At 38.1% G+C, this 14953-nt stretch overlaps 1 protein-coding gene across 2 annotated transcripts; it reads left to right on the forward strand.

Moving 5' to 3' along the window:
* The first annotated feature begins 2411 nt into the window (after positions 1-2411).
* On the forward strand, positions 2412-9994 carry LOC103507162. 2 transcript variants are annotated; one of them, XM_026822107.1, is made up of 6 exons: positions 2412-2586; positions 5823-5942; positions 6256-6497; positions 6885-7081; positions 7343-7448; positions 9529-9994. In XM_026822107.1, the coding sequence occupies exons 1-6, from the start codon at positions 2449-2451 to the stop codon at positions 9617-9619; spliced, it is 894 nt and encodes a 297-aa protein (XP_026677908.1). In that variant the 5' UTR covers positions 2412-2448; the 3' UTR covers positions 9620-9994. The 2 variants fall into 2 exon arrangements, with proteins under 2 accessions (XP_026677908.1, XP_008469835.1); XM_008471613.2 differs by lacking the exons at positions 6256-6497; positions 6885-7081; positions 7343-7448 and adding exons at positions 8307-8548; positions 8950-9146 and having other exon boundaries at positions 9423-9994.
* Positions 9995-14953: the final 4959 nt, after the last annotated feature.

Raw genomic sequence — 14953 nt, forward strand, 5'->3', positions numbered from 1 at the left:
CTTGCACGCGGGAGGCCCGGGTTCGATTCCCGGCGGGGTCATGAACTTTGTATCATGCAAATGATTGATTCCGTGACTGGCTGTTGCGGGGCCCACTCAGCCTCGTGAGGAAAATGAGTAGCTATGACATATAAATGCGCATAGCGACCGGTGCCAGCATGGTAGGTAAACATTGGATTTTAGGATTATTGAGATATTGGGAAAATCCTACAATGCTGCAGTGAGCACCAAAGTTGTGACATAATAACACAAAGAAACTGCATTTACCATTTACCTATTTGAAAATCTATTTGGACTGACCTGACATTCGACCAACTCAATGACATATGAGTAATTTTAAAAGGGGGGAAGTGCGACCGGAATTTAAGTGCGACCTAGGCCCTACAATGCAAATGCACTTCCCTCCTACCTAACTAGGCTAGCTGACGAGTATTTTGGATGACAATAGAATATTCTTATGAGGTCGGAATATTCAGAAGTTCAAGTCCGCCCTTTTTTCCATGAAGTCTGGCTCAATATATCCCTACTCGAGAGTTTTTACTCAGTCTAGACACAGACAATACATAGGGATTGCCACAACTTCACACCCTCATCCTAGATGTCACATCAAATCTGTTATCACCACTATCTTGTTTCTAAACTCTTCGGAACAGTGTCGATTTCAATCAGACTGGAAACATAAACTAAGTTCCTACAGGGTGATTTAGAAAAGTACGTACATAATTATGTAGAAAATTTAAGCAGAGGTTCTAAGATTCTAAGGAATCAGGGGAGGGATTCGTACAATCTTAACCCGACTTTTCAGTATCCTCTTTGTGTACAATCAGGGGTAGGGGGTCAATTTTCCGAATACGCTTCGGTCAAGACTCCGAAGTGATTTTTTTTTTTTGTGTGTGAAACGACCACAGAAGCGGGGCAGTCCGATGAAAATCGTTTTCGGACATTATAGAAAACTTTTGGGACCAATTTCATATCTCACCCTGTATAATTTAGGTATTATAGCTGGAAATGACATTTCGCCATTTCTATGTAACAATAAAGCCATAATCCGTTTAGCCTTTCACCCTTTGGCATTCTATCATTGAGTGACATTTTGTGATGAGGTAAATGTCGTGTGGTGATCATAGTGTTGTCGTCTTGGTGATAATTGGAGCGGAGGGTGACATAAGATCTTTCATGTCTGGATTGACATGACTTCATGACTGATAGAGGGCTAGGCGACTAGGCTAGGGATAGTGGGTGTATGTAAGAATATAGTGTTCCTAAGCAGCGCAGCGCTTACACTACAGTCTACGGTCAAGCGCGCGATGTCGATCGATAACATCAAATTGATTTTAATGGTGTTTCAAATGCTAAAACATACCACCTATGATCACACAAAACAGTCATACTTATTACAAGCCATAAAGAATTTAGGTAGGTACAGGTACCTAATACAAATAAGTAGGTAGGTAGGTAGATAACTTTTGCTGTATTTTTTTCTCTTTTTCTTTTTTCTTCTTAAGTATTTTATTTTATTAATATTGTTGTATTTTAATGTATATTTGTTTGTATTATGTACTTGACTTGTGCTTAACAGCCCTGTGTTGAAAAGCACCAAATAAATAAATCAATTCAATTCAGTAATACATTTACTTCAAGATCACGTTAAAGTATCTTGTTCAGGTATCTCATTGTACATTGCATACCATGAGATATTTTCAGGCACTCACACAATATTCCAATAGATCTCATGTGCATGGGTAGTAGGTAACACCTAGATCAGTGTTTCCCAACCTTTTCTCTACGATCGCCCCCTTTCAGAATTTGTACAGATTATCGGAACTGTGATCGCCCCCCCCCCCCCTGAATTAATCTTTTGGGGATTTGAAAAAAAAGCTTACCTACAGCGAAACTTTATGACTGTCTGTTTGTTTGTTGGTCCGATTTTGGTAAAATACGCAATTTATGTAGGAAAAGTAAATTCGTTGATTAGATTTTAAACCCTTGAGGGTCCTTTTATTTTATATTGTAGGCTCGTACATTATTTTTTCTTTATCACAAGATTTCCCAAAGAGTAAGAATGTCGGTGGTGTATTGCAAACTGGTTGGGTTCTTGGTATAGGATGGGTTCTTGGGTTTTGGTCTTAGGTGGGGGACCTTATATAGTTGTAAATCTGTCCTAGGACAGGTACCACCGTGAACTTCAACTTTTCTGATTCATGATCCTCTTCTCCATCTTTCACGATCTTGTGCTTCTTCCTTTATTTCTTGAAAAGTCTTTCCCTGCAAGATGTCGGTCAGCATTCCGAATTTCTTCCTTCCTCTTGATCTTGTTCCTTCTATTTCACCTTCCATTATTCTTCTCATCTTTTCAATACATCTTTTCAATCTTATCAAATATTTTCAATACATCTTTTCAATCTTATCAAATATAATGTCTTGTTTTCAGATTTAATTCGCCAAAACATGGTGTTCAACAAGGACATTCTAGCTGAAATCCCCAAGGATGGTGTTGAAGCCAAAGATGTTCTCATGGAAATACCACAGGACCAGGTGGACCAATTCTGTGAAATTCTCAAAGCTGATTGGCCTCTATCAATACACGTAAGTTAATAGTGTTCACATTGCATAATAGGCTAAGTCCTACCTGAGTTACCTGAGTACATAAAATAACTCTTGAAGAAATAATTCATCCCGGAAAACTAAAGGTACAGAGGTCTCCCTAACTACCTATGAATTTTGTTAAATTTACCTAAATTAGCAACTTCCATTGCCGAGGGAATATCAAACTAGGCTTGGACACGGGAAGACCCCGGTTCGCTTTCGGACAGCGTCAGACTTTTGTTTGTAAATAAATACACCTATTTATCTACCTATGTAGATATCAGTTTTCTCAATTGAAAATTCTTATCACATTATTCCTAAGCTGATATTAGTGAGCTAACCTTCACAAGGAAACAGAAATGAGACTGGGATTAACTTTATTTGACGAAACCTAGCACATTGCATACCTCAATAGTTTCCAGGCACTCGTACAATGTGTTGAATGCTAGGCCATGCAGCTTTGGGACTTGTGAGTGAAGAACAGCTGCTCTGTAACTTAAAATCTGGTAAGTAAACCTAAGCCTGCCGTTCCTTAGGGTCGGGGTTCGAGCCTTGGAATAGTCGACAAATTTGCAATGCCTTTTATAAATCCTCCTTTGGTACAAACTACCTAGTCGTACTCGTATAGTACCTAATTAATGAAGTTTTTTCGGGTCTGTGCTTGGAATACGGGGTGCACACAGCCTCATGGGGACAATTAAAAAAACCTAATTTAGTCGAGTTAGCGACCACAAGAAAGGAGGCTTCAACTAATGCAGTGTTATCCACAAAAATTGCAAAGAGGCAATCAGTTAATACCTAATTTATGATTTAAAAATCTACCAAAGAAGTTTTTGCCTGTCAAATGAGCATGAATTCATTATCGTCGGTGGAGAAACAAAAGAAGTCACAGGAGGAAAGTGCATATTTTTTCGTGCATCTAAAATCGCGCGATCAACATTCTCAACGAACAGAATTTCCTATTTTTCCACGCGGTAATCACTTTTGAAATTCGCTTATCAATGCCACCTGTGGAGTCTAAAGGGGTCCTATGTTATATGGTTCGACTATGATACTCCAAGTGGGGTCTAATCGTCTAGGAATCCCCCGTAGTAATGATAAAGTCCTCATTGTTTTCCTTATCTACTCCACACATGTGAGAACACAAGGCCGCGGGAGGTGTAGGACCTTCACTTGAACTTAAAACTTCCGATAATACACAAATTCCAGGAAACTTTCTCCCCCTTTGATTTCACAGGGGGTCTTGGGGCTATGGTACACGGACAAGGTAAAACATGCTTTTCGGTAATACTCGTACTGTTAAAGTGGCCACACGCGAAGAGTACAAAAGTCCGAATAACAATGCGTTCCGTGGGTCTAATACGTCTAGGTTTCCGGCAAGTCCAAAATATGTACAAAGGCCTGTTCCCAATTATCGTTCGGAAAAAAATCGTGTCGTATGTAATGGGAACATCGTGCAGACGCCACATGCGCGCCCAATGTGAAGTTACAAGTACACATTTAGCATTCTGAGGTGAAATTTCATGCATTTGTAGAGATTTGATCCCGCGCTCTTCCGTTTACCAGACGAGCGTCTTTTTGCACGTTAATGGCAGTTGAATAGAATTTCTTCATAAGGGGTAAAGAAACAGTAGGTTATTTGATAAGGACTTGTGCTGCTATAAGTTTCTCTTCGGTTTTCCTTGTTCCTTCTTTTTTATCAGGAATATCAGGTATGCCGTTTATTTCACTCAGACATAGCATTTCCTCTTTATAAATCTATTTGTCTTTCTAGCCACAGTCTAGAGTGTCTAGACTCTGAACGTTGTTGTAGGTATTGGTTTTTGATTCCATTTGAAGCCCATTTTGTATTATTGTTGTACGTATATCAGGGATACTATCCAGACAATGTCATTATGTTGAAGGTGATGAACAATTGAACACCTAGGTATTTGTACTAATTAAAAGGTCTAGTTCCAAGTATTTTGGGTTTTGTTTGACATACGAGCAGGTATAATTGAATTGACTTGAATGGTTATTTTGAACAAAAGAGACACCGAAGTATAAAAAAGCAAAAAGGTTATTGGAACCATAAACCATAAGCAGACAGAAATTATTAAGAACATTGTAACATATTTTATTCTGTTAGTTTGGTGATCAAATGGTCGTTTACTTACCTGTATGTTATTGAACTGAGTTTACCTTCAAAACCAACCCAAAATAAAATTTCTGTATGTGTAGCATCATCAACTAAACTTATTTGCAGACAAATGTTTCATTATAATCGTGTGTAGAAGTATTAGGCGAAAAGTATGTTCAGATCAAGTGACCGTATATTATGCCATTCTCATAATATATTATATTGATATATTTCTCGGCATTTTTGTGATAAATGTGGATTAGGTGCCATTTGACAACCAGATCTTTGTTTGTCAAGTGCAATATTTCTCTTATCACAAATATTAGGCGAAAAGTATGTTCAGATCAAGTGACCGTATATTATGCCATTCTCATAATATATTATATTGATTTTGTTCTCGGCATTTTTGTGATAAATGTGGATTAGGTGCCATTTGACAACCAGATCTTTGTTTGTCAAGTGCAATATTTCTCTTATCACAACAGTAGAAACAGTATACGTGTTCACAGATTTGATAAGCTTTTTTTGGGGGTTTTGAATGATGTTCATTGTTGGTGTTGGTGCGCAATTTTTGAAGTGAATGTGTGACGATATGCTCTTGAGTAGGGTGTGTTCATGTTCACAGATTTGATAAGGTTTTTTTGGGGGTTTTGAATGATGTTCATTGTTGGTGTTGGTGCGCAATTTTTGAAGTGAATGTGTGACGATATGCTCTTGAGTAGGGATATTAAATTTAATGCTGATTTTTATTAGAAGTGAATGACGTAAACACGTTATTATAGGTGATACATTTGACCAAAATGGTACCAAAATGCTAACCTGTTGCCTGTGGGTATTTGCCTAATACGTAGTAGGTGCCTACTCATAATACTTACGATGCAAATTATTATAACTTTGGTTTGGTTTCAGTAAGTAACCAGTAAATACTTCTGTTTGTTCCAGGCTTACTATTTCAAGTTATTATAGGTGATACATTTGACCAAAATGGAGTAACCTGTTGCCTGTGGGTATTTGCCTAATACGTAGTAGGTGCCTACTAATAATACTTACGATGCAAATTATTATAACTTTGGTTTGGTTTCAGTAAGTAACCAGTAAATACTTCTGTTTGTTCCAGGCTTACTATTTCATCAAGACCATGTCCGAATGGAAAATCAAGAAGCCCTCCTTGAAGTGTGACCTCCTCTGTATTAAACCAAACGATGCACAAGGAACTTTCGTAGGAATTTTAGAATCAGTAAGTACCTGCCTGAACCTAGATGAATACCAATGCCCAAAAATAAAGGTTTCCAGAAGGAAACAAAACAGTTGAAATGAAGCATTTCTGGAATCATTTAAAGAGGTCTCCTACCATATCTTGGGAACATTTAGAATTAAGACAAAATGTAAATGAAAGTTAGGCAAAATTCGTTCGTTCTACTATGCGTATCGGGCAAAACCGTTCTATCATATCCTACGTGTGATTGTGACGGAAAGAAAAATCGCAGCGTTTGTATGAGGCTGAAGTTCGCTCCTCATCTAACCAACTCTTTTCTCCCACGTTCTTCCAGGAAGGTGGTAATGTATTCATAATTCCATACACACACAAAGACGGCAACGAGCAACTGGAGATGGCACTCACAGAAACGGGCAAAATCCGATGGGACGCCAACCCGATATTTGAAGCAGTATTGGCAAGACATTCGAACAGCATCGAAAGGGTCATCAACCTCAAAGGAAAATCTGCTGAACTCTACTGTAACTCTACTTTGTATTATATGAGCAACGAGAAGGCATCCAATATCAGTATTCAGTAAGTATTCCGTCTTCACGACCAACGAACGCTTGAATGTGAAATAATGTAGATTGTAGAGAAATCAACATGTTGGAATCAAATGTTCCACCAAATAACGAAGGGAAATCGGCTCGTAAAATGTCCTACTAAATGTCGAATATTGTGTTTAACAAAATCTCAAACGTCTGAAAAAAAAAAATGGTAGCGTAAGCGCTAGGTGGCGGGTTCAAATCACACCCAATTCGAATTTTACCCTAAACACATAAGGTTCGTTCTCGGAACGGCTGACTTTCTCCTATCCTGTCTTCCTTCTCTCTCCACTTTAGGGGCGATAGAACCTTGGCAGTTACAGTTCCCTCTATCAAACCTCTTTAAAAAAACTGATTTTCATTCTCCCTCCCGTAGTGTGCCTCAAAATGTGACCGTGGGAGACCTCAACATATCCGATATTGACTACATGTACTCCGTATGGGCCCACAACGATATTTACTCCAAACAAGAACTGCTGGATGCCGTCAATTTCAATCGGGGGGTTGGGGTTTACTCTAAGACAGACGGCAGACTCCTGTCGTGGATGGTACACACACATTATGGAGGTCTAGGTAAGTTAGAGGAAGGTACTTGCCTCGTTTGAGTAGTCTTCAAGACGGTCGCCTGATAAATAGGAGGGCGTTAGTTCAATTTCAAACAAAGAATGGACTTGAGAGCCACAATGACAGAGTCCATCTACTCCAGTAGTAGCCTATCCCTGAAAAAGAGGGACACTTCAGTCCTATTCCAACAGGACTGAAATAAGAATATCAAAACGAAATTAAGATTGACTATTTTGTGTTCTACCTAACCCTTCGTTATCTCCTCCCCAGGCAACCTCCAGACCAGGAAGGGTGAAGAAGGCAAAGGCTATGGCAAACTAGTCACCCAATTTCTGAGTAAGGAGCTGAGCAAGATCGGTATTGACCTCCATTGTACCATCAGTATCAGTATTCAGTAAGTATTCCGTCTTCACGACCAAGGAACGCTTGAATGTGAAATAATGTAGATTGTAGAGAAACAAACATGTTGGAATCAAATGTTCCACCAAATAACAAAGGGAAATCGGCTCGTAAAATATCCTACTAAATGTCGAATATTGTGTTTAACAAAATCTCAAACGTCTGCAAAACTGATTCCCTGTAAGTCCATTTTGGAGCGTAGCGCTAGGTGGCGGGTTAAAATCACACCCTATTCGAATTCTACCCTAAACACATAAGGTTCGTTCTCAGAACGGCTGACTTTCTCCTATCCTGTCTTCCTTCTCTCTCCGCTTTAGGGGCGATAGAACCTTAGCAGTTACAGTTCTCTCTATCAAACCTCTTTAAAAAAACTGATTTTCATTCTCCCTCCCGTAGTGTGCCTCAAAATGTGACCGTGGGAGACCTCAACATATCCCTACCGTACGGTTCTAATGTTGGTAAGGATTTGGCCTGAGCCTCAGATGTTGGATATGACAGGATTACGGTGCTTAATAAGACAGGTTCCTTACTCCTACAATCATTTCATATTTCCTCAAAATAATAATAATTGACCAGCACATACAGGGTTGTTGCAAGCAAGCAAATACATAAGAACATGGGTACTTCAAGTAAAAATAGAAAGTAATAAATAACAAAAGAATCGACCTAGTATAGTCATTTCGTGGAGGGTAGAGCGTCTACCTTGTCGGGAACCGGGCAAAACCGTTCTATCATATCCTACGAGTGATTGTGACGGAAAGAAAAATCGCAGCGTTTGTATGAGGCTTCAGTTCGCTCCTCATCTAAGCAACTCTTTTCTCCCACGTTCTTCCAGGAAGATGGCAATGTCTTCATAATTCCATACACACACAAAGACGGCAACGAGCAACTGGAGATGGCACTCACAGAAACGGCCAAAATCCGATGGGACGCTAACCCGATATTTGAAGCAGTATTAGCAAGACATTCGAACAGCATCGAAAGGGTCATCAACCTCAAAGGAAAATCTGCTGAACTCTACTGTAACTCTACTTTGTATTATATGAGCAACGAGAAGGCATCCAGTATCAGTATTCAGTAAGTATTCCGTCTTCACGACCAAGGAACGCTTGAATGTGAAATAATGTAGATTGTAGAGAAACAAACATGTTGGAATCAAATGTTCCACCAAATAACAAAGGGAAATCGGCTCGTAAAATATCCTACTAAATGTCGAATATTGTGTTTAACAAAATCTCAAACGTCTGCAAAACTGATTCCCTGTAAGTCCATTTTGGAGCGTAGCGCTAGGTGGCGGGTTAAAATCACACCCTATTCGAATTCTACCCTAAACACATAAGGTTCGTTCTCAGAACGGCTGACTTTCTCCTATCCTGTCTTCCTTCTCTCTCCGCTTTAGGGGCGATAGAACCTTAGCAGTTACAGTTCTCTCTATCAAACCTCTTTAAAAAAACTGATTTTCATTCTCCCTCCCGTAGTGTGCCTCAAAATGTGACCGTGGGAGACCTCAACATATCTGATATTGACTACATGTACTCTGTATGGGCCCACAACGATATTTACTCCAAACAAGAACTGCTGGATGCCGTCAATTTCAATCGGGGGGTTGGAGTTTACTCCAAGACAGACGGCAGACTCCTGTCGTGGATGGTACACACACATTATGGAGGTCTAGGTAAGTTAGAGGAAGGTACTTGCCTCGTTTGAGTAGTCTTCAAGACGGTCGCCTGATAAATATGAGGGCGCGTTAGTTCAATTTCAACCAAATAAGAATGGACTTGAGAGCCACAATGAGAGTCCATCTACTCCAGTAGTAGCCTATCCCTGAAAAAGAGGGACTCTTCAGTCCTATTCCAACAGGACTGAAATAAGAATATCAAAACGAAATTAAGATTGAATATCCCTCGGACTATTTTGTGTTCTACCTAACCCTTCGTTATCTCCTCCCCAGGCAACCTCCAGACCAGGAAGGGCGAAGAAGGCAAAGGCTATGGCAAACTAGTCACCCAATTTCTGAGTAAGGAGCTGAGCAAGATCGGTATTGACCTCCATTGTACCATCAAGAGAGAAAACAAAGTCAGTCAAAACCTCTTCACATCATCCGGATTTGAGTTCCAATGTCCACTGACATTTATCGTGGCCAAGTGAAGACGAATATCGCTGGACGATAAGTTACGTCTGAACTGTGGTCGATCGATGTAAATATGGCCATACCTTCATCGACTCACCTCTGTGGCCGAGTGGTTAAGTCAAGAGCACTTTGGAGGGTTCCTAAGTTCCTAACCCGGTTAGGGTGCAAATTTTCAGGACTAATCCGTTCTAGGATAGGCATGGATGCAAACCCTGAACCAGTCCCAAGTGGATGACTAAAGTTTAACAATGGTTTAAAATAAGAAAAGATGTTCCATTTCACGATTTGGCTTTAAATCGAAAATGTATAGAAACATACAGAGAAAGAAACGAGTGACGCTTTTGTTTGTAAATAAATACACCTATTTATCTACCTATGTAGATATCAGTTTTCTCAATTGAAAATAATATTCTTATCACATTATTCCTAAGCTGATTCACAAGGAAACAGAAATGAGACTGGGATTCACTTTATTTGACAAAACCTAGCACATTGCATACCTCAATAGTTTCCAGGCACTCATACAATGTGTTGAATGCTAGGCCATGCAGCTTTGGGACTTGTGAGTGAAGAACAGCTGCTCTGTAACTTAAAATCTGGTAAGTAAACCTAAGCCTGCCGTTCCTTAGGGTCGGTATTTGAGTTTTGGAATAGTCGACAAATTTGCAATGCCTTTTATAAATCCTCCTTTGGTACAAACTACCTAGTCGTACTCGTATAGTACCTAATTAATGTCTCGAATAGGACTTGTGTCGGGTCTGAAATAACGATTAGAAATATAGATAGAAAAATACGGTAAGAATAACTAGGATGTCTACTACCTAGAAATTATTAGGTATTCTAATCAACAAAACTATATTTCACGTTCTTGAATTCAAGAACTTTCAAACCGAATATCACTTTCCCGACAGATTATGTTAAGAACGATTTTTTTTTTTTTCTCCTAAAGTCTGAACTTCAAATCTATCGTCCATTATGACTTAAAACTGGATTATGATGGGTACATTACCATGAACCGGCTAATAGCTAGTTTTTTTTTACGATAAAAAATAAAAGTGAAATTTGATATATTATTAGACTGTGCTCAGTCGTTAGAACCATGAGTCTAACTGTTTCTATTAAATAATTTCTAACTCATCTCACGAGAATCTAACTTCGCTAAATTAATGATCTAACTTTTGGTAATATGGTAATTAATAATGATCTAACGTGGAACGTTTGGGTGCTTGAAGGTTTGTGAGAGGTAACTGGGTGCTACTGATCATTTGGTCGATTTTTGAGGTCTTTTTTTTTCTTAGAAGGTTACCACTAGGCGCCCGCACTGTTAACGACGCGCCAGAGGCGTTCTTTACCACCTCACTCTAAAAGATACATTATCATGAGGTCAAATTCTCAAATAAACGGTGCTACAGTTTCATTTCTCAGCAGGAAATAAACTTAATAAACCCACGTCTTCCTTTTTACCAGACAAGTGTCTTGATGGAGGGAGGATAACATGACTTACTTATTTACTTACTTTTTTACTAGCGGGTTCTTACAGGCCGCGCGGACACAAGACCTCCATTAACCAGTTAAAACAGGATAACATGACATCAGGTAAAAGTTAAAAACTTAAAACTGATAATTTTGAATTTTTTGATCCGCGGGCTTACAAAGCACCTCATCCCGAATCACCAGATGTGTGGTTACATGAAAATCTAATGAAAGCATAGTTCGGACATTAGCATACTGATCCGAATGAAGAAAATGAAATTCAATTAATAATAATGGAGGAGGCTTTCACCGGTGTATGAAGTGGAAACAGAATATTTTTTCTACTGGGTGGCGAGGAAAACGATACTTTCTCATTACTTTAGTAATGAGAAAGTAAAAATATAAAGATATTAGAACTCATTTAAGTTTTTGGCACGAAATATGACCAGAAAGTTGGACTTGAGTCAAGAATAAAGCACAGTGTGAGATATTTTTGGGCTCAAACATCTAATGAAATGTAAGTTTGAAGTATATAATAAAAGCCGCTAATGATCTATTTTCTATTAATTAATTAGCCACTCACGCTATACCTGATTATAAAATATTCAGTAATTTACATACATATCTCGTCTACTGGGTGGCGAGGAAAACGATACCTTCTCATTATTTTAGTAATAGAAAGTAAAAATATAAAGATATTAGAACTCATTTAAGTTTTTGGCACGAAATATGACAAGAAAGTTGGACTTGAGTCAAGAATAAAGCACAGTGTGAGATATTTTTGGACTCAAACATCTAATGAAATGTACATAAGTTTGAAGTAGGTATGCCGCTAATGATCTATTTTCTATTAATTAATTAGCCACTCACGCTATACCTGATTATAAAATATTCAGTAATTTACATACATATCTCGAGGCTTCTAAAAGGAGAATATAAAGCGAAACTCGAGATTTTTCCCCAAAATTTCACAGAACTAGAAAGTACCTACGCGATCATTTACCTACATAAAAAAATCTTAAAATTTCGTCTACATTTATTACATCCGTACATAAAAGTGTACCTAGGGTTACTTTCCTTTTCAATCTCACCCTGTATACATACAAAGATGAGGTTCATCGAATATGCCCAGACAGCGAGAACTAATTCAATCAATATGTACAATACCTATTAATCTACTGAAATGAAATAGAATAAAGCAAAGTGCTGCAGGTCTTCTTAATAATGTATGAGGTCTGCACTCTACAATGCACTTTCATAAATCACACGGAAAATAATCATGATCATCACTAACAGCATTATCAGTATCACTAATTTACTAACACGATTGAACGCTTTTTATGCAAGAAGAACCTGATTCTACTTAAGCTACAAAGGCACAGCCCTGCTTAGACCCTTTCTGGGGTAAAACGGCTTGCTTTTCCAATGCAAAATATTGTTGAGAATCAATTGCAAAAGAATTATGTTGATATTTTGATTAGCCGTCGAGAATTCGAGATTCACGAGTTTTTGTAAAATCCTCGCAATGCTTTTCAATGGAAACCAAAAACATTACAGTTTTGTTCAAAGCTCGAATTTCATCTTTACGCCCTTCTCCAATAAAATGCTTCAATTGTTAGCATGAGCAGTGGGTATTCTAATTATGAACATTACTGAATTATGAACATCTGTATAGCGACTAGTTATTGCCATTCATTTTCATAGACATACCCTACTATCACAGCTGAGTAGCTGACACAGATAATGTTTAGAAACTGCATTGTAGGTAAGTCTGATAAATGATTCAAAGAGATTGTAGGAAAATTCGTCCTTTAGTAATTTTCATTTATGACTGGACTTGTACTCGAACAACCAATCCCCTGATGAGAAGTCCACCGCGCTAACGACCCCACTGCTACAGTTGGTCAGTTGTGCTGCAGTGGACAACTTTTCAATGTCTTTTTTATCAATTTTTTTTTTAATCATCAATTTTGAATGGGGATTTTGTGTATTTTACCAAGAATAACAGTATTCTTCTCTTCCTTGTACATGTACATTGTACATACTTACCTATACTTCTCTACAATACCTTCCTTCAGTACAGCTAACATGTGCGTGTAAGAACAGTATTTACCAAACCTATACCCAATATCAGGGCCGTATTCAGCATTTAAAGAAAGTAATAAATAACAAAAGAATCGACCTAGTATAGTCATTTCGTGGAGGGTAGAGCGTCTACCTTGTGAAAGTAATAAATAACAAAAGAATCGACCTAGTATAGTCATTTCGTGGAGGGTAGAGCGTCTGACTTGTAAACGCTAGCTCGTGGGTTGATTCCCGCCCGGGACGGACTTTATCCTAAAGAGATAATGTTTGTTCTGGGATCGGCTGACTTTCTCCTATCCTGTCCTTCTTCTCACTTTGATTTTGGGGAGATAAGACCTGCGTTCTATCTCTTGAAAAGAGATCCTATACTAGTATTTACGATTTTACATGTTTGTCCAGTTTGACGCTTTCTTCCCATGTTACAAATCATTTCAAGACATGGAATATCCATCAGAATAACACCTAGCACTTGATTTTAGTGATTTCTTTGTAGAGATTTACCTAATTATTAAATAGAAGTCCATAAAATAAGGTATCTCACAACTCATAACATATTTTGTACGACTTCTCCATTTTAGTTTGAATTATGTCTTTGTTTTAATAGAGCTATCTGGATATTTATCCATTTGGTGTTCTAGAAATATACTTACAAAGTACCCAAGAATCATAATATAGGAAACAAAGTATCAAGTACAAGTACTTGGTCCTGTCAGTACTTAATGCAATACAGTACTTACCTACCTCTTTAAGTACTTCGAGAGCTCGTAAACTAGCTAGTTATATGGTAGTATTAGGTGTATTATAGGCTCTAAAATAATATTTGTTATAGTTATACCTACCTACCTACCTAGTTGGTAAAAAGATGTATACCTAGGTATTTATGTTAATTCTTCAAATAGGAAACAAAATTTGATTTCTCATCATGCTTTGGTTCTTTTGAATACACCAGTTTGACCTATGTTCATATTGTTCATGCCATCATACTGAGTAAACGTCTAAATAGTATTGTTCTTGTTAGTGGATGTGTCGAAAGAACCAAATCATATTATTATCGGTCGGAACCAAAAGGAAATTGGGTAAGTATACTAGGTATGTCAAGTTATTAGGCAGGTAGGTACATGATGAGGAGTGCAAAATATGTGGTCAAGTGGTCACCCATCCGACCAGTCACCACAATTACCTTGAAATAACAAGCAGAGGTATCAATAAAGTTCATAGTACAATAGTACCTAGGTAAAATATAGGGGTATGGTACTTACAAAATAATTACCTATTCATACAGTACCTAGTAGGTACCTTCTAATTCCTACTCATCCATATTGCATTCATGAAACTCTACTTTAACCCTTTCATGCTCAGTGGGAAGTGGATGTGTCAAAAGAACCAAATCACATTATTATCGGTCGGAACCAAAAGGAAATTGGGTGAGTCTACTAGGTATGTCAAGTTATTAGGAAGGTACATGATGAGGATTGCAAAATATGTGGTCAACTGGTCACCCATCCGACCAGTCACCACAGTAACCTTGAAATAACAAGCAGAGGTATCAATAAAGTTCATAGTACAATAGTACCTAGGTAAAATATAGGGGTATGGTATACTTACAAAATAATTACCTATACCTACAGTACCTAGTAGGTACCTTCTAATTCCTACTCATCCATATTGCATTCATGAAACTCTACTTTAACCCTTTCATGCTCAGTGGGAACAACTCATCAGCTCTCAGCTGGTAATTTCAATAAAATGTCCGATGACAGATCCATCTTTTAATGTCACTTGATCCATCCTCA

The sequence above is a fragment of the Diaphorina citri genome, unplaced genomic scaffold (genome assembly GCF_000475195.1).
Source record: "Diaphorina citri unplaced genomic scaffold, Diaci psyllid genome assembly version 1.1 scaffold294, whole genome shotgun sequence".
In the NCBI taxonomy this organism is placed as follows: domain Eukaryota; kingdom Metazoa; phylum Arthropoda; class Insecta; order Hemiptera; family Psyllidae; genus Diaphorina; species Diaphorina citri.